The sequence below is a fragment of the Mus pahari genome, chromosome 9 (assembly GCF_900095145.1).
Source record: "Mus pahari chromosome 9, PAHARI_EIJ_v1.1, whole genome shotgun sequence".
NCBI lineage: Eukaryota > Metazoa > Chordata > Mammalia > Rodentia > Muridae > Mus > Mus pahari.
This window is the reverse complement of record NC_034598.1, coordinates 87,454,185-87,474,663: the sequence shown is the minus strand read 5'-3', so window position 1 is coordinate 87,474,663 and position 20,479 is coordinate 87,454,185. Positions and strand designations below refer to the sequence as shown.

At 44.0% G+C, this 20,479-nt stretch overlaps 1 protein-coding gene across 5 annotated transcripts in view; it reads left to right on the top strand.

Annotated features, from left to right (window-relative positions):
• Positions 1–4,228: 4,228 nt before the first annotated feature.
• The window catches only part of Igf1 (insulin like growth factor 1), a 75,054-nt gene continuing 58,803 nt past the window's right edge, over positions 4,229–20,479 (top strand). Inside the window, exons 1-2 of one of the 5 annotated variants that reach the window (XM_021205260.2) lie at positions 4,229–4,575; positions 9,847–10,003. In XM_021205260.2, coding sequence (XP_021060919.1) covers positions 4,513–4,575; positions 9,847–10,003 — 220 coding nt within the window. In that variant the 5' untranslated portion in view covers positions 4,229–4,512. Of the gene's footprint in view, positions 4,576–4,688; positions 4,804–6,428; positions 6,540–9,846; positions 10,004–20,479 lie in introns of those variants that run through there. The other 4 variants (XM_021205261.2, XM_029542071.1, XM_021205262.2 and 1 more) reach the window with 4 other exon arrangements.

The following is a 20,479-nucleotide window of genomic DNA, read 5'->3' as shown; positions in this document are numbered from 1 at the left end:
TTGCTAAATTTCTCATTTGGAGGAGTAGTTTATACTCTGTCTCTGTCTCTGTCTCTCTCTCTCTCTCTCTCTCTCTTTCTCTCTCTCTCTCTCTCTCTCTCTCTCTCTCCCCACACACTTGCCCCTTGGGGTGACACCTCATCTACCACCACTAAGACTGTTTTGCTCACAAACCCACATCAATTTGGTTTCTGTTTTCCAGTGTTTGTCCTTTTGACATTTTAGCAGAAATCAAATCCAAGTTTGATGTTGAGAAGAAACACCGATTTCTTCAGTGAATGAATTTGCCATCCCCTTCCCCCCTGGGAAAGAAGTTTGTTCCTTCAAGCGGTTACAGCAGTTTCCCGAGATAGAATATGGCTTTCTAGGATCAACAGGAAGGAGGCTCTGGGCAGAAGCTTTGGAGAACCTAGCAGGTCCCCTCTCTTTAGCACATTGTGTTTTAGGGTACATCCCTTTCCTCTAAGATCAATGTTATATATACATGCTCTCCACATGTAGCGGAAATATTGGATCACAGTCCAGAAAACCCACCCCACAAAGAGAGACACCAGTGTTACCAAGTTCTCTGCCTCGTGGCCCCTGGGGATGCCAGAGCCCCCTTCCTCCAACTCCCCATCCAGAACTTCTCTTCTCCCCTCCCCCTCCAACCTGCTCTCTCTTGGCCCTAAATAATCCATCCTTCTGCTTTCAATTCAGATGTGTTCTACTATTTACTTTTTCTTCTTTCTCACTGCCTTCTATTTCTCTCCTCTGGAACATTCACCATACGCATGCGCTCGTCCATGCACATGCGCACATGCACGTACTACTAACATTAATGTTAGCAACTACATTAAAGACACATATTATTAATATGCCCAATAGTACAACATGACCTTTAAAGGTGACCTCTCTCTACAGAACACAGAGGAGCTGGGGATAGGGCTCCAGCAGAAAAGCCAGGGAACCAGGGAATGGCTCGTTTTCTGCAACTCTCAGCCAACCTTCCCTTTCTGAAAATGAACAAGTTCATTTTCTTTCTTTCTTTCTTTCTTTCTTTCTTTCTTTCTTTCTTTCTTTCTTTCTTTCTTTCTTTCTTTCTTTCTTTCCTTTTTAAAAGAAAGGTGTCAGAAGTCTTCTGAAGCTGTGGCTTTATGCTAATACACCACTCAAGTAGAAGGCTCGAGGGGAGAGTTATTTATAACCAACAGGCATTGCACACGCAAAAGGTGAAACTGTGAATCCGAATCTCCAGAGTGGATGCTCTCACGATGAGCACATCTTCGCAGCTAGCTATTTTTGTGGCACACAGTTCCCATATCTGTTAGATTCCTTTTCCAGACAGGCAACTGTAGAAGCATTCGCTCATTTCAGAATGACCATGGATATTTGTCTCTAGTGGGATTTTCCTGGCCCGAGCTCTCGCTGGACATGAACCTTGCTGTTGTACATCTTGCTTTCTCTCCTAAACAGGTATGGTGCCCATTGTTAAAGGCCCCTTTCATCTTCACATTTACACCTGGAATCTACAAAGAAAATGGACATTTCCCCAGGAATTATTGACCCCTGCTTCATTGCTAGCTCACCCTCCCTGCTAATAAAGACCACTCCCCAGCTTGAAATTCATGGTAATCACTTCAGGAAATTGCTCCCCACCCCCATACGGAGACCGATAGTTCACCTCAGAGTGTGGCCACAGCACAGCTGATGACAATTATGGTGCACAGAAATTCAGTTTGCTTTGATCGGGACATCGACTGGGACATAAGTTAAAAGTCAATTATCCTTTAAGGGTGACTGGGGTGATAAATCCAAGTGATTTGCTGTGTTGGCACGGATGGGATGCAGTATCTCATAGAATGATGTGTTCAGTCCTCAGTGTAGCCCTTGAGACGAAGCAATGGAGGGTTAGGTCATCTGTACTGTGTACCGCAGAGCATCACAGATCGGCATGGCACAGCATAACTCTATATGGCAGGACATGCCAGGACAGTGGCACGGTATAGTGTGGCATAGCACAAAGCATTGCACAGCACAGCACAGCACAGCAGAGTACAGCATAGTACAGCGCCCAGAAAGCACAACAATCAGAGTTACAAAGGTGGAGAAATGCAGTAAGCTTCTAGAATGTATCAAGACAAAGTTTGCTACAACTGCATTGGAAAGAGGTGATTCAAAGCACTGACTTACAGGAAAGGTGCCCAGAAGTAGATGAGGGTGCCTAGCCTGGACCCAGTTCTCCAGACTTAAAACCCAAGGACCTGGCTACTCTCAACTGAGAAAGACTTGAAAACAGGAGGTCTTTGGTTCCATATAATGTACTCATCAAGGTCCTAAAGAGGAAAGGATGAACTGTTTACTATCTGTCCCTCAACCTCCCTCCCTCTCCCTCCCCCCTCTCTCTGTCTCCCTCTATCTTCCTCTGTCTCCCTCCCTCCCCCCCCCTCTCACACACACACCAACTCCATAAGTTGTCATAAATCAAGTGCTCAATGAAACCTGTTAGTGGAAGCCTTGGGTTACTGTATGTACAAGAGATTGCCCACAACTGCAGATATGGCAGGACCACCTGGTGATGCCACACTTCTGTGTGTTCTCAGAGTCAATCCCACCCACAGGAACTTCCTAGCCCCACGCCCTTCACATAGCATTCTCTCCTTCCCCATCTCCATTTCCAAAAGACTTTCACTTCCTGCCTCCCTGAGAAACTGCCCACCTCCTCCCACCACTCATAAGTCTTCATGCTTCACACACTCAACAGACTTCAGGAAAGTGGGTCTCTCCCTGCCTGTCGCATGCTCCTTTCTGCTTCTCCAGAGGTATGTGTAACCGAGTACATAGTAGGTGCTGTCATCACATGATGCCTTCAGCAGGTGACACCTAACATCACCTACCACTGGAACAGCTCACCCCAGGTTTCTAATGTTCCTGGCTGAAAGGTAAACACTGCTGTGAAGTATTGACCACACAGAGGGTTGGAACAAGCCCAAGCCCCTTGCAAAACCAAACTGGTTTCATTTGAGGACAGTCACCACATCCCCAAGCAGGCTTCTATCCATGGGGCAGCAGAACGAGGTAGTGTAGTGTTTCCAGCTGGCCTCTGTCTCCACTGATGTGTCAGTACCTTCAAGTCCCCCGAGAGAGTCTGAGAGAGTCAGAGACTGAGGAAAGTCTGGCTCATGTCCATCTCCCCTGGGAAAGCACACCTGGAGACACCACATCCGTGGAAGGCATGCAGCATCTAATCTGGGCTTTTGTAACCTTCTTTCATAATTCACTTTCTTATCTACTGCCTCTGAAAGACCACTGAGAAATAGGTACGAACCGTATCAACAGAAGGCAAGTTTATACATTATAAAATAGCGGAAGCAGCCGGCTTGAACCATGCTGCCAGCCACTTACCCAGTTGAGGGATTTGAATGACATCATAACCCTGGAGAGGGTATTGCTAGCCAGCTGGTATTATTTGGAATACACACACAGACTCACACACATACACACACACACACACACACACACACACACATACACATACATTTATGCAGAAAAATACAGCCAACGGGAAACAGTGTGTGCCTCCAATACTGCTTCCTTGGGTCAAGGAGGTGACAGGCACCCAGCTTTGTTGAAAAATAGGGTCATTTTATTTTTCAATCCATCCCAGAGCTCAGCATAGTCCGATTCTCTGCATAAAGCATGATACAGTGTCCTAACAGGAGTCAACCCACTGCTGCCTGGCCATCTATAGGTTTTAGGAAATGAGATCATTCCCCTCGCTTGGCAACTGGGACAAGGGTCACCCTTTCCCCTCCACCTCCCCTTCCCCTGAGAGCTGGCTTTCAATCTAGTTTACCCTGGTCATTTCAGGGTTAACAGCATTGTGCTTCCTGGAGATGGTCTTTTCTTCTTCTTTTTTTTAAAAATTGTTTTTTTTTTCCCTTCAAATTTTGCATTTGCCCTAAAATATAAAGTTGCCCCCGTGTCCCACTTAGACCCTCTAATCCTGGTGAGGTGTATTAGCATACAAGTGTACCTTCAAGCCCTGTGGAAAGTTAATCAGAGAACAGAGCCTATTTTTCTATGGCAGCCTCAGTATTTAATGTCTGCTAACCCTGTCAGAGACACACATTCTTTTAAGGGGGGCGGGGGGGGGGGAGAAAACGTTTCTGTGCTCCAGTTTTTAAGAGCGAAGGTATGATGTTATTTGTCACGGTGCCCAAAAAAGTCCTTACTCGATAACTTTGCCAGAAGAGGGAGAGAGAGAGAAGGCGAATGTTCCTCCAGCTGTTTCCTGTCTACAGTGTCTGTGTTTTGTAGATAAATGTGAGGATTTTCTCTAAATCCCTCTTCTGCTTGCTAAATCTCACTGTCACTGCTAAATTCAGAGCAGATAGAGCCTGCGCAATGGAATAAAGTCCTCAAAATTGAAATGTGACATTGCTCTAACATCTCCCATCTCTCTGGATTTCTTTTTTTCGCCTCATTATCCCTGCCCACCAATTCATTTCCAGACTTTGTACTTCAGAAGCAATGGGGAAAATCAGCAGTCTTCTAACTCAATTATTTAAGATCTGCCTCTGTGACTTCTTGAAGGTAAATATCTCTTACTTTTTTTTTTCTTGAACTCGTTGGAGAATTGTATTTAAACTGTGTACTGTTTTCTTCTGCCTAGAGTCTTTATTCGCTTTAGAATTTGCATTGTTTCAGAACTGGGGGTTATTTACAAATTGCTGAATGTGCAGTTCTGTGCGAGCTGTAAAAGGACCTCCGGGGGATGAATGCATTTGCAGAGATATCTGTACGGGTAGAAACTATTGCAAGGTACTTCTGCTAAAGCCTCTGCTTCCACAGGGCTTCCACGCGCCGCCGTTTTAAGAGATTCCTTTAAATCTTGCCTATGGCTCGGGGCTAGAAAGATGAATATAAACTCGGAAAGCGCTTCTCTCTCACAGGTGCAGGCGTTGGCTTTTTCAGAGCATGTTTGTGTGTCTGTGTCTATGTACGTGTGTGATTTGTCAGGAATTTATTTACGAGGCATGTCACAGATTAAAAGTTACATTTTAGATGATAGGAAAGCTTTAAAAAAATGCTTTTTTTGGAGCCAAGAATCAGGAATTCTTTGCACTTCTGCCCAGAAAGTCAAAGTTAGAGGGAAGTTTAATTTGCTTTTCTGTAAAAGCTCTTAGACAACTTGCTGTCTTTGCATATTCAGAAATTTTGAACAGATCCAGGCTGTGCTCGGAAAGCAGGAGCTTACTGGCGGCTGCTTGTCCAACTTTTCTCTTTGGAAGGGGACTTCAGTGTGACTGAGTTGGGGCTTGAATTTTGGTTTGAGGCTCTGCTCTTAGACTCGCGGTATGCAAAGCCTCTTTAGGTGAATCAGCTGCGGCTGCCGCTTGCCCCTTGCTGCCGCTTGCCCCTGCTGCTGCCGCTGCCGCCGCTGCCGCTGCCGCTGCCTCTGTCACTTGCCCCTGCCTCTGTCGCTGGCCCCTGTGGCCGCTGCCGCTTTCATTTGCCCCTGCTGCTGTCTGTGCACTGTCTTCTCCTTTCGATCACTGGCCCTACTTCAAGTTTCCATTCTCAGCAAAATTATATCCTTCCAGACTTGTGTTTTTTCAATTTGCAAGCACTTCTAAGCTGCTGTCACCGGGCTCCTTGGAGGCAGTTGCTGGAGGGCTTAATTCATAAAAGATCCCAGTCAAAGAGTGCAGCGGTTTTTTTGTGCTGCATTCAAATGCTTCATTGCTATGACTTTTTCTTAGGCAAGTAAGTGGCTTGGGACTTCGGGAAACAACCTTGTCAAGCACCTAATTGTGCCGTCCTCGCGCGCTGCCAGCAAGCTCCAGCCACCTTACAGGAATGAAGTCAGCGTTCATATACGCTGTGTGGTCTGGCAGCTGGGATTGTGTGTCCCAAAGGGATTGTGGAATGTTACCTCGGCAGGCATGCATTCCACGTTTGGAAAATCGGCTCCAAATGAACTTTCTTTCCGTGCTGGGTCTGCAGAACATTTCAGAAGCGGAGCTAGCAGTACGCTTCAACTTTTTTCCTGGGCTTGCAGCAGGAGATGGTTGAAGGGAGCTACTGCGTGGTGGTCTTTGAAAAGTAGCTCAAGGAATAGAGGTCGGCAGCCTGGACCCGTTGGTGCACACAGGGCGCTGGCTGGCTTTGTACTCTGAGGCTCAAGGTATTTCCCAGTGCCTGAGCCAGGGGAAGATGGGGGAGGAAGGCAAGGAGCTGGAACTTGAATCACTATTCTGGATAGCCAAGATAGGTAGCCATACAATGGAAATGAGTGGCTTCCCTTGCGGGAAACGATGGACTCCAACTCCCAGCTGTGCAATTTGCTCATTGTTTAAATGGACAAAAGGCAGTTTACCCAGGCTCAAAGCATACCTGCCTGGGTGTCCAAATGTAACTAGATGCTTTCACAAACCCCACCCACAAAACAACACATGTTCTTAAGTCCTCAGTTTTTTGTTCACCTCGGCCTCCTAGTACCCACTCTGACCTGCTGTGTAAACGACCCGGGACCTACCAAAATGACCGCACCTGCAGTGAGTACCTACTTACAACTATAGCCCTAGTATTTTGACCAGCCATTTTTGTTGTTGTTCAGACATCTGGAATCAATTGATATCTCACTTGTTTAACACAGAAAGGTCCTTGGAGACGTGGATTTGTCAGTGATCTTTGAGGAAAGTGTTCTGAGTTCAGGATTGGCTTTTTTTTGGCTGTTTCTTGCTCAGGCCCTTCCTCGCCCTCTTCTAATTACATCTATGGCTTCTCTCTACTGGTTTTCCTTGTGGTCGATGAAATAAGGGCCAGGGGAAATGGAGAACATATGGGGAGACTTGTTTTGGACGTTTTAAAAACTCCTAAGCAAGTCCTACATTGTTTTCTGTTTGGGGACCATGATGTGATAAACTCTGCCTCTCTGTGGGTGTGCTGGACGAGTTCTCTGAGCTAAAGGAAAACGCACCAGAGGTCTGGGATTGATGTTTATCAGACAGTGGCTTTCAGTATAATTCCATGTAGAAAGGAAAAAGAAAAATTGGTTCAAGCAGTTTTCAGTTTTTTAATTCTACAGGTACATATGCCTTGCTGGACTTAAATGCACTATCCCTTAAAGTAACTATTAAAATGTAGTTGGGACAGCTCGTGACAGTCTAAATTTACAAAGGCTGTGAGATTGAGTAACAGTTGCTGTGGAGTTGATCCAAACTAACCATTGCAGGTGCCTGGCCTTCACCGCTGTCTGAAACTGAGCAGGGGTAGGGGCCAGTGTTTCAGAAATGGGTTTGCTGGAGTAACATTCATTCTAAAGTTGGTCTGTGGCCAGAGTGTAGGGAAGTGTTCTCTAAGACCAGTTATGGGGATTGCAGGCCTGCCCCTTTCCCAAAGAACCATGAAGCCCTCGTGGGTTGGATTTATCCAAGTTTCCATGAGAAACACTGAAGGGGAAGCTCCCCTTTCTTCTTTTTATAACTAAAAGGAATGAATAGACATTAGCTCATTCCTGTAAAATCTTGTGTCTCTGGTTATATGGAGATGGGAGTACCTCCCAGCTGAAATCCTACTGAACAAAGGTACCAAGGACTTAACTGAGGAGGCATCCCCTCCTTGACTGCATGTCCCCTGTCCCCGTTGACTTAAGAGTAGAGAGTTCCTTTCATCTGCAGCCGCTCTATACACACTACTGAAATATTTACCTTGTGAGATCAAGAATCGGGGCCTCCCTTGGGGTTCCTTGCCCCCTCCAAATGCTAGGCTGAAGAACTAGAAACTAAATTGAAAATGGGTTTGAAATAGTGGAGTAAAATTTGCCAATGATACAGAGCCATTAAGCAGAGAGCTCACACAGGACAGGGAAATGGCCATAAACTAAATCTCTGAGTCTTATTCTCTAAACAAGTTGGAACTGAATGAATCTGCCTCGACTGTGAGATTCAAAAGAAAAAAAAAAAAAAAAGGTCTCCTTTAAAAATTACAGCTTCCAGTACATCTCTGTTACCCCTTTATAGGGTGGCTCACTTCATACCCTCCTGGTGACTCTTCCCTCAATATTGAAAGCATATGTCTCTGAAAGGGGTGAAGTTGCTCACCTTGGGGGCCTTCCTAGAAGAAAGTACACTCTGGTTCTACAAGTCGCAACACTGAAAAATGGGATGTCACCACAGTGTCTGTCTGCTTCTTAGAATGCAGAGCAACTGGAGTCCTGGGAATGTAGACTTTGGCAGGGGGTGCCATTTGGCTACTAACCATTGGCTAGCTTGTGCCAACCAAGGGTTCCTTGGTAGATTTTTGTTATAAAGTTGATAAGAGAGACCCATGAGTGCTTCCCAGAGAATAACTCAGAATTCCTGTTGCTCAAGAAAAGGCTCTTGAAGGTTTTAAGCCCACTGCCCTGAATTTAAAAACGACTCTCAGTGTGTACCTCTCTGATAGCGAGCTAGGAGAGAGGACCCTGGCATCTAAGATTACATTTATGTCCTGTTGAAGCTTGAGAGATGATTGTTAAATTCCCTGACCTGCTGCCAGCCTCCCTTTTCCTGCTTGTCACTCTCCCCCAAGGCAGGGATACAGATGAGAAACCCTCTTCCCCAAGGCAGCCATAAAACTTGAACGTTTGCTTCTGACCTCCCATGACTTCCAGTAGAGGAGCTGGCCAGAGAGAAGTCTGCTGCCTGCCTTGTCTGATGGCAGGTCACTGGCCCCTCCCGCCAGAGGAGTCCTAAATCTTATACCCAGGATTTATGAATGCTTCACGAAGGGGCATAGAAGAATCAGGAGAAGCAAGGCATGCTGGGTTTTCCACCTCAGTCTACAGGTCATTAAATGCTAATTCTGCCCACTGTCCACGCCCCATTGAACAACAATGTATGCGAAAGTTTACCCCTGTTGTAGAGGTTTCTTTTTTTTTCCCTGAAGGCTCTCACCTCACATAAACCTTTAGTTAAATAAAGACATCATTACTTTCATCAACCTGCATTATGTTATGGAAGTACAGACTATGACCTTCATGATGTGTAAGGAGAGGGAATCACACCTTTCTGTCACAATGCTCTTGTGAGGCAATTGTGTTCCTAAATCTTGCATGATTTTCCGGTTTTGAGACTGCTTGTTTGGTTTTCCACCTGTGGTTGCGTTAGCTGCTAACATTCGCAGGTAAGATTTCTCCATCTTCCCCCACCTCTGCTCTCTCTCTCTCTCTCTCACTCTGGAAGGCTATAATGACAGATTTTCGTAGTATTGTTCTGGCCAGTATAAAATCTTCTTAATCTATGGCCAGAGAATGATGCCCTGGTTAATTTAATATTCTAACCAATATTAAATATAATGAATATATGTGCCATCTGGAGATGGTCAGGCTTTAGATTATTTAAATTGAAACAGTTTGAGTGCAAAGCTGAGCACAATTTAATATTTGATAATTCAGATATTTTGTCTCAGACTGGCATGAGGATCCTAACACACACACACACACACACACACACACACACACACATATCCCACCACAAACACACACATATAAGCACACACACTAAAATAACTGCATCTTTTGCCACCCAATAAATGTTTGTAGCCCTTTTACCCTGTTTATTAATAATAGGAACTCATAGAAGCCCCAGGAGAATGTCTGAAGATCCAGTAGCAAAGGGATTAAGCACGGTTTGTCTGATGTCAAGACAGGCTCAGGCCAGGTCCCTTGGGGGCCCTTCATGCCACACTGCTCTTCTAGGACAGAGATTTTAATGAATGATGACAAGGAGTACGGAGCGAGAGTCAACATATTGCTGCCCCATCCTTTCAGGACCCAGACGGATGATACCTGAACCTCCTTTTTTTCCCCCCCTCCGGCAGATAAAGATACACATCATGTCGTCTTCACACCTCTTCTACCTGGCGCTCTGCTTGCTCACCTTCACCAGCTCCACCACAGCTGGACCAGAGACCCTTTGCGGGGCTGAGCTGGTGGACGCTCTTCAGTTCGTGTGTGGACCACGGGGCTTTTACTTCAGTGAGTAGCTCTCCCACCCCCTTTCCCAACCCTCTTCTCCCTGCTACAATGATTCAGAAGTATATGGTTTCCTGGATTTACAACTAGAGGGATTGGTCAAATAACTGAATGACTGCCTATGGCTAACAGCCACACACCCCACACACACACCCCAGGCTCTGAGATCCATCACCTTAAAGTATGCATAACACTTCGGTGGGGCTTTGGCAGGTTTGGGAGATTTAGGGTTGAATTTTCTTCCTTAAGAGTTTGCCTTTAACTGCTTCCTCTGGGGCCCTCTTCCAGAATTTATGGTCAACCCCCACTCTCCGTTCCTCCCAGTGAAGAAATGAGACAGTATAACTCTAGAGTATTGCAGAGTTTGTTCTTAGAAGTTTGGGCACATATAGAAACATCCAGAGGGGGTACAGAACTACTTTGGGTGTTCTGAAATTTAAAGTAGAACGGTGAGGATCCTGCACCCCGAACGCAGGTGAACTTAAGAAATGAATTAAATGGAGAACAAAGTAGATGTCTCCATGCAACACAAAGCCAGCATGAGTGGACAAAAGGTGATCTTTGCCAAGAGATGTTTGTAAGTACATAAGCTTTCTAACAGCGCACTGTGGCGTCATTATCAATATGCCCTCTATGCAGATTGACTTTGATACTTTCTTTCTTCCTTTTGTCATTATGTCCCTTTGATGTAGTTCTTCCCTGGGTATTATATCCATCTAGAAAGGAGTCTTTGAAAACATCAGCACCACATATCTTAAAAGTAGGTCTCGGACAATCAGAGAGTCAGCAGTCCGTGGGAAGGAGACAGAGGAATCAATGTCTGTAAATATCACACACCCACAAGTCAATGGCCACCAAGGGGAGTGATCACTTGAAAAAAAAAATCTACCTCATAGGTACCCATCTCACAGAATATTACAATGCAGTGGAAAACTGAAAGACAGATGGGAACTCTGTACATTTCTTTGGAAGTGCAAAGAGTTCTGGGAACCTGGGCACGAGTCACTTGCCAGGGCTCCTGTCACTCAAGTGGAGACAAATCACCTCAGTGAACCCCCACCCCCACTCCCAAGCTCAGGTTTCTGAGGTGATTCACACTCTTGAAGTCTCTCTTGTCTTCTTGCCAAATCCCAGTCTCTCTTGAGGCAGGTAATAATGGCTATGGCTCCTGTGGTATGGTGTGTGTGTGTGTGTGTGTGTGTGTGTGTGTGTGTGTGTGTGTGTGTAAGAAGGAGGCAAAAGTTTATTCATATAAGTTTGAAACTATGAAGGGAACTACCAAGGTTTTTGCCATGGTTTTGGCAAAATAAAATAAAAAGGACAACTTGGCAGAGTAGCGTCGGAGACGGACACACTTTCAGCTGTTTGAATGGGAAATTTTCTACTTTGTGCTCTCTGCCAGTCCTTTATTTGAATAAATTCACTCACTCTTCTGGCAATAGAACAGTTGCATCTAGTTCTCTGGTGTAGGGGGAGATGAATGAGTTCACTAGGTGGGTGACTTTTTTTTTTTTTCAATACCAGACTTGTTTCACCTTAAAAAACATTCTATACTAAGTGAAATGAGACATGAACACAATTGAACAACGAATTGAGAGCATTCTATAACTCACTGTCATTGAGCCGTGTTTTCTCTTTGGAAAACATAAGTCGTTCTTATCTCCAATTCCCGAGGACTTTGTCTTCTCTTGGCAGGGCACTTGTGCAAGGACCTCCTGGGTACTGCCAGGTTGAACTGTAACGCCCACCCTGACGTACTCCAGGGATTCCATGCACAGGATATGACCATGCCTGTGCAGTTTGCATCAGATAACAAAAACTAAGACAAGAAATAACAACTCAGCTCTAGGTAACTGGGCAATACTTATGTGCGCTTGCATAGACACTTGAGCGTTGAGCACTGACAACAGAAACCAGTTTTAACGGGCTGGAAAGGTTTTTGCACTTGATCACCAGAACTTAAAGGGAAAAGAATTCATACACTCACTTGATACTTATAGCAGGGTTCTGGATTTCAAAACAGTGGCTGTACGAAACACGTGCTGTTGTAAATTCTGCCATTAAGCATGGTTTTTCAAATCACATCCCACCATATACATGGCCTAAACTAAATCCCATGCCCTGCTTTGTTCCTTAAGTGTGAAGGTATTCTTGATAGCTTTCTGATCAACTCCACAATCCTCTCTACATGAGAAGAGCTGATCCTTTTAAATTGCTTTAATTTACTTCAAAACACTGGGGGGGGGGCATTTTTTTGTGTGGTAGCACAAGATATAAATGAGAAACCCAGAGATGACTGAGAGATTGACCTTGCCTTTTAAATACTCAGAGGTTAGAAAAAGAGTGTGGATATCATATGCTGTAAGGGAAAATAACCTTGGGAAAAGAAGTGCAATTTTTTAAGCTTTTCCTGAATCTTCCCCATCGCTCATGACATGTCTTTGCCAGTCTCTGCCCTCTAAGTGAACTCCTCAAAGGCCATAGCTATTTATCTTTGAAGACCAGTGTCAAGTTCAATGTTTGAGTAATACAGTAGCTGCTGGTATCTATCCATTGGAACTGGCAAGATTGTGTCCAAGTGAACTGAATAGAACTGCTTCTGTGGGGCTCTCCCAGGAAGAACCACCAAGGATTAGGATGCCAACCACTTTAGAACATACTCCCTGCCTCCCTCATGCCTACCTAGTTATTTGACGAAACTGCTCAGCTTTCCTTGCAGAATGCAATGTAGGTACGTCACCAAGAACTTAGAAGCTGTCCTTTGGCCATCTCTAAGCTACATTCATGATCTGTTTCCTTCCTGAGCCAATTACTCTTATAGGCATTAACTGTTGTCAACAAATTTTATTGAGTTTCCTTTTCATCCCCTAAGATTTACTGTGTGTGTGTGGGGGGGGGGAGTCAGCGCTAAGCATTTACAATCCTCGAAGCACCTTTTAAAGGAGAGTACCCTTCACATGTCTGTCCCCCCAGTTGTCATTTACTAGATTTTGCTCTTATTTATAAAGTTTTACTGAGCCCATACCTTTTTATTTTAAGTTGGTTCGGCTTCACTTTGGAAGTATATATTTCTCTCCATGGTGTAAGCCAGGGTCTGATCTTGGTTTGATATTTAAACATCATAAAGAAATCTGCCTCTATATTTATTTATTTATGGATAATACAAACTATTTAACAAGGAGGGGTTTTGAATCCTATTAAAACTGTTCTGAGTATCGTTTGTCTGTTTGTTTGTTTTGTTAATACTTCCTTTGTGTAGGTTGACCCAATTTTTGCAAATGAGCTCACAATACCAGTCTAGCCTAAGTTCTGTGGGAGCACAGCAGACACAACCTCCAGGATGATCGGTTGTGAATATCCCTCCAGCATAAGTAGAGCAGTTGATCCAAAATTAATGTGGCTTCCCCAGACATTTTACAAACTAAAGGAGCCAATGAAGAGCTAATTATGGGTTCTTCCCCATGTACCAGAGAGAGAGGGCACGTCAATCAGACGGATGCTCTTTCAGTTCTGTGAGGAGGGCATTGTGGAGAAGAAAGCCTACTAGTGAAGATTAGCTGGTTTGTTGGAACCCACACAGAGGACAGACGTCCCGTTTTAACTTTGTTTTGTCTGAAGCACACCAGTGGGTAAAAACAAAGTGAAAGAAGTGACGCTTGCCGCAGGTATAATTTTGGACAGCTATGGCAAGAAACCATTTTTAACATGCTGTTTGGGAACTTCTGGAATTTTTCTCCTTTGAGGTAGTTAAGAAGTTGACAGACAACCAACCATCTTGAATGGTTTCAATTAAGAACAACCAGAAGAAAGAGAGGTTCTGGGGTCCTTTTCAGTTTTAAGAGTCTATAAACAGTCCCTTAAATAAACTGTATATGCTTTACCTCAGGCAGTCTGGGGGGAAGGAGAAGTAAATCAATTAGAAAAGAAAGTTGGATACCCTTTCAGCTACCCCAGATTTATGACTTTTGTAAAACACCCCTCCAATGCATGCTTATTAGGAACAGATCTGAATAAACGAACGACATTCTTCATGTGTTAAAGCATACTGTTTTTAAAGGGTTTAAGTGAAACTCTGCAATTAGCTCTCGTTGTTATTGATTGCACAAACCTTCCAAGGCTTTGGTTATTATTATAAACTTGGACTTCTTCCTTTGATATGCAGAGCTCAGAAAACTACCTCCAGACCTGTCAATCATTATTTATATGACTTTGGCAGGCATTTAAACTTCCTGGGCTGAAATGCCCTTGTCTATAAAACAAGGGGATTTTGTTAAAGCAAATGACCTTTAACTTTAACAGACTTGACATCTAGGTTGCAAGCAAGAAGCATTCATGCTATTGGGGAAGGGAGAACCCTGGATTTAACTAGTGCCTGAGGACCATTCAACTTCTTTTATCTTCTTGACATCATTTCAGTTGGTCCCCAAAGGTAGCCAATCTGCTCACTTCAAGAAACAAGAGCCAGCTGCTTTGCTTTATTTCAGTTTGAACTTCAGTTCTCCAAGGACAGAACAGAAATTCAGACATGACCACAAAGTCTGAGGTCATAAACCTAAGCTTGTCATTTCTCTTTGTTATCAAAGACGACCTGATGATACTAGTCTTTCAAACACTTTCACACTGCTTTGACATTGGGGGTGGGGGCAATGAGTATATCTGTTCATCATCTCAGAAGAGAATTCTATGAATCCACCTCAATCCTTTGGGCATCCTATTAGATACAGCCTGTCTAGCAAAAGAAGAACAACACAGTTAAAAAGACACACACACACCACTAACTCTGGGCCAGTGTGGATTTTGAGCTCCATCCATCTGCATTTCCTTGCACAGCACCCCTATGGGAATTCCAGGCATGCATTTGTGTGAGTTCTGGTCCAAGTTAGGGGCATGGTCACTGCCTATGGAAAAACAATTCTCTTTGAAATTGATACATCTGGAATTGACCTTATAACCTTGCCCTCATTAGTACACAGCGCTAATAGGCCACAGATATTGCTTGTTTAAAAGAGCACTGGGCTTTTATTCTGACCCTCAAATGCTCGTTACTACCTTTTAAAATATACCCAAGGGGACTTGTGAGGGGGACTAAGAAAAATGAAGGTTTCTGTGTGAAATTAGGAAACAACTTTCAATTTTATGACATGTTAATATCATTAAGACTGTCTCAAAGACCTAAAAACAGGAGAATAAAGAGTTCAAGACCAAGAATGTGGCCTCTTTTGACAAGAATCCAGGTCTGAGCCTTAGCTCTGCAAACTTACTCCAAAACCATGTTGTGCCTCAACTTCTTCATCTGTAAAATAGGACCTGCCTTACTATGTTGGTATTGGGGTTGAATGAACAGGGTGATTTGAACATGTTAGTTTAGAATGGTGCCTTGCACATCACACCACACTAATTAGCTAGCCCATTTATTTACTCTCATCTGAGCCTCAGTTGCAGAATCTGCTGTAAAAGGTTAGATATCTGAAAAGTCCACTTAGTTATTGACTCACTATTTTTTTCTGCTTGGGGCAGAAACAATTCATTGTTGAGACAATCAGTAGTAGTAACAATCGTGTGCCTGGCGTCTGTAAAAGTGACGAGAAGAGTGATCTGCTTGCCTCATTCTACTTTCTCTCCTGCTCTGTCTTTATCATCACTTTGACAGGTAGAGATGGTTTACTGCATTAGACAAACAAAAAAAATGTCAAGGCATGGGCTAGGAAGATGCTCAACAGGTCACACTTGTCACACAAATGGGAAGACATAAAGCCAGATGCGGTAGTGCACATCCGCAATTGTAGTGCTCCAATAAAGAGACATGGGAGGTTCTCGTAGGAGAACCCTTAGAGGCTTGCAATCAAGCTAGTCTGACACACACAGTGATGAGAGACCCTGCCTCATACAAGGTGGGAGTTAGGGACTTATATCCATGGATGGCCTCTAACCTCCCCACATATGGGATGACATGTACGCTTGCACTCAAGACACAGAACAGACACACCACATACATGCACATGTACACACAAAGTGAGATGAGAGGTGTGGAGATTTTGAAACTTGATGGGTCAAAAAGCTAAGTCCACAGCCTCTTGTCTCCATGAAATACTCTTATTTGGTCACTTGTATTGTTCAGAAGCCCACAGTATTGTAGCCTAGGGAAATGCTCCCTAAACCCTAGTCAACCCCTGGAAAATACAGAGCAAGACCCCTGGTATGAAGCAGTTGGCTTTCAGCATTCTCTTGAAATGAGGCCCTTAGGGAGTGGGGAAAGGCATATCTATATAATGAACTTGCATTTTTACCTCTGAGACCATTGAGAAAATACTAAGAAAATTTCAACAGAGTAAAAAAGAAAAGTTTCCCTTGATGAGAAATAGCTGCTGTACAAGACATTTCCTAGGACTCCCCCAGACAGCACACAGCTCCTTTCCTGTGAGATCCAAGATGGCCTCCGTTCTGGGGATCCTCACCCATCACTCACAAGTTTCATATTCTTCTTCCTCTACCAGAAAACCTCAAAGGTTTAACTTCTTGCACCATTTAGTTTTGGAAGGCTTGCTTTTTCTCTAAGAATTGCCGGGGGCTATTTTGTTGGAACACACACACACACACACACACACACACACACACACACACGCCTGTAGTGGGGTACCAGGAAAGTGTTGTCAAAGGTGATAAAGGACCAGATGGGAGCCTGATCAGAGTGGGAGTGGCCGGTGGGTTGTAACACAAGATTTCCATCTGTGCCATGTATATCTCAACCATGGGATGAGATCTTACGTCATCAGTTGCAGGTAGACATTTAAGATCCAAAAGAGAGATTGAGTGCGGCATGGCTTGAGTGTTCTTCCAAATACCTTGTCCAGATACTATGTACCATGCCAGCATCCCTTAGTTACCCCGTCAGAGCCAGCCCCGTCTCTGTGGGCATCTAAACCCTTGTATAAGTGTGTGCTTCAAGGAAACAAGAAGCTGTGGGCTCGGCTTTTGGACCCATCAAGTTCCAAAAGCCTTCCTTTTGATTTCAAAACCCACAGCACAGATCCAGACACACTGAGAACGGGCACGAGGTCTCTCCCCAAGGAGATTCCCTACTGTCCTCACTGACAGACCGCAGAGACTTTGATCTTTCCTCTGGCCAGATGTCCTTGACAACCACGGTGGCAAATTACCCTGTTTGCTCTGAGCTGTTCACCTGGCACAGTTCCCACCCAGTACCTTTTCATGCAACTTCATAAGCTCTTCTTTCCCAAAGAATGATTTTGGTTGCCTGGAAAGTTCAAACCTCCCATTAGCTGTCAGATTGAGGAGATGATTTCTCGGAGGAGTTGTGTTTGTCCTTATCTATATGTGAGATCGTGTTTCAAACACAGCAAAGAGCTGTTACTTGACATGCAATTCCCTAACTGTAGCAAGTTGTATGCCTATTTAATGCATTGTTTAGTCTCACATTGGCTAGAGCCATTTAAAGAAGCACTTGGCAAGCTCTAGGTTTGCATTCTTGGCATAACTGCCCCTTTTAGTTTTCCACTGAACCCTGGATACCAAGAAAAACCCTTCACTTGCTTTACGTCTGGCGTACGGCTCGATGCAATTCACCAGACCCTCTGCGAGTGGCCCCCCTCTGGATTCGTCCGAAGGTAATTAATGGCTTTGCAATATTTGATCTGCAGAAGCAGGGACACAAAGGGAAATTGTGCAACCCAGAAGAGACCACACAGCCTTTTAAAATTAAAACCTTTTGCTTTAAATGTTCTTTGGGCATTCTGCAGGAGTAGAAATTTCCATTTCAAGAGGAAAAATAAAGTCACGTTGAAATGCCCAGGAAGATACTTAAGAACCTGATAATTGATCAAACATACACACCTCTGTCTCCCTTTTAAAGCTACCTGATTGTTAAAAGGAAGGAGCATCAAGTGCTCCTACAAGCTTGGAGACTTTGGGAAAATAATCTTCCTAACACCAAAACAGAAACCCAGAGAGAAGTGATGTGTTCAAGGTCACATAGCTAATTAGTAGCAGTAGATGTGTGGATTCTGTTCTCTAATCCCAGTGCAGCCTGCCTCTGCTTAGCATGATTAATCATGCCTGTGTGAAATTACCTGGTAACTTCAAATGAGCGGGAACAGGGAGAGGGGAGGGGGGAACTCAAGTCAAGTTCATGCAAATGAGCAGTCCCCAAGGGACCCTGCCTTCTAATAAGCGCACCTGAGAGTTGACAATTTGCTCCTTTGTGGCAGAAATTAAAGTCATCTGCCTGCCTGTAGATATGAAGTACAATGCCTTCAGATGCGCTTTGGGCATTGAAATCTACTTATGGTATAATTTAGACTATTATTGTATATTATGTTCTTCTGGTCCTCTGGCTACTCTCTCCAAAGTCAACTTCAGTAGAAATGCTTTGGAATGACTTAACAAAGCTGTGTGTTCCTGGAAACTCTGAAACAGCCTCTTGAATTGGAAGACCAGCTTTTTTTTTTTTTTTAGATTTCTGTCTCATGCCAAAAGAAATTTATACCTGATATATTTTTTTCAGACTCTTAAGCAGATACTTTGTGAATCTCTAGGGGTTTCCTTTGTGCCTTTTATGGGGTACTAGGAAAGGCTGTCTGAGGCGAAGCATGGTGGTTAAGCTAAAGTTAGGTTACACTGCGTAAGAACTGTCAGGCAATCCTGTGTTTCTGGGAAGATAGCACTACCTCTGTGCCATTTACCCTGGTGAAATGGGTCTTTCATCAGAAACAAGCAATTTAGAAAGACTGGTCAGAGCCAAGCCCATGGAGCCAGCTTCTGATTATCCAATGAAACTGGGGGAAAGGAGCACTGTGGATTAAACTGATGTGTGGGCTCCGCGGGTTTCTCTCATTCCTCCTCCATGCCCACTTATGAAGCCAGGTAACATGTTCTGAAATCATATTCATCCTTACACAGCCCTTCCTTTTCCTGGCAGGGTTACTAGCAATAGAGTTTTAGCTGCAGGAATATTGATATCTGGGGTCTGGTAAATTCTACTGAAAGGGGGGGGGTCCTGTCCAGTATATTAAAGTAGGTTCAGAGCAGTACGTTTGGCTCCTGCCAATGCCAGGAGTCCCATTCTCCCATTGTAATAAACCCAGATACTGCCTAATATATTTTGGGGTGCTAAATCACCCCCCCCAATTCAGAACTACTGGAATAGAAAAGTGTCTAGGAGAGAAATAACTAACAAAGCAGAACAAAATCAGGCATAAAATTAAAGATAACACACCACCCAGGAAGCTTTTCTAAATGAAGGGACGATGGACTCGGGCCTTGGTCACTGATTCCAGGAGTTGATGGCCCATTGCCTGGATCAAGCAATGAGAAGAGTCAATGGAGCTAGGAAAACTTTTCTATGGAAATATACAGCTCTTTCTAGAAGCTATTTGAAAAAAAAAAAAAAAAAGAGCTTTTGCAGGCTTTCCTTTCTGCCTTGCAGCTATAGAACCCACTCACCCGGTTTTGGTAAGAGAGGTTAGAACAAAAAGAAATGGCCTACTACAAATCTGTAGGCCTTAGAAGTTAGCTTGAGATCACCTAGAGCCAGTATAAATGACACTGGCTGCTTGCACCTTTGTGCCTATGCCTGTTCCTTTCTTAGACCCATAATAAATAAACTTTCTATCCTTCACTAGTAAAAGGCCTAGTTCAAAGTAAATGACCTTCCCTGCCCCCCCCCCTTATTATGCTTCTCCTATCTGAGCATCATCAGACTCACTGTCCAGAAAGTCAGCAGTCCCACGTTGAGTTTGAGCCATATCCCCTACCAACCAGCTCTGTGGTCCTGGGGAAGTCACTCTGATCATGAGCCTCACACTCCTCATCATAAACTGGGAATAAAAAGATTACGCCTCAGAAATGTTCTGAGACTCAGCCCTAGAAGGGCTTCTGAAACTAAAAGAGCCATCCAGACACATCCCCTATTAACACATTGAAGGAGACACTTTGCCTTTTGTCCTTACTCAGGGCTGACCATTTAGTTCAGTCATTCAATCTCTGCAAAACTTTCTGTAATAATTATAATCTAGAAAAGTTAGCTCGGCCACATATTCTCCTCCAACCTTCGTAATTAAAAGTAAGGGCCCACTGAGATCTTCCTCTCACCTATCTCTTTGTCTTTAGAATGACCAAGGGCTACTTACTGCTTAGCTTTAGTATCAGTTTTTTTTTATTTTCTCTTTCTGGAAGAAGCAAGAATGAGACGAAGCCTATCATGTTACCACACTGAGGCTGCTGAGAGAGTTTATTCTCTCGAAGGTAGACAGGTAGTCACCGAAGCAGCGTGTGTAGGCAAAAGATCTGTTTCCTCCAGTCAGCTATTAGTGAGTTGTACTTCGCCTCAAAGCATAGTGTTCAGCAGAGGGGATATATTTCTAGTCTGAAAAGTAATTTTCTCTCTCAAGTTGCTCATCAAAAGGATGTTTTTGTTTCATGATTGTCTGACTTAGAGGATGATTTAAGAAGCTTTATGCTTAA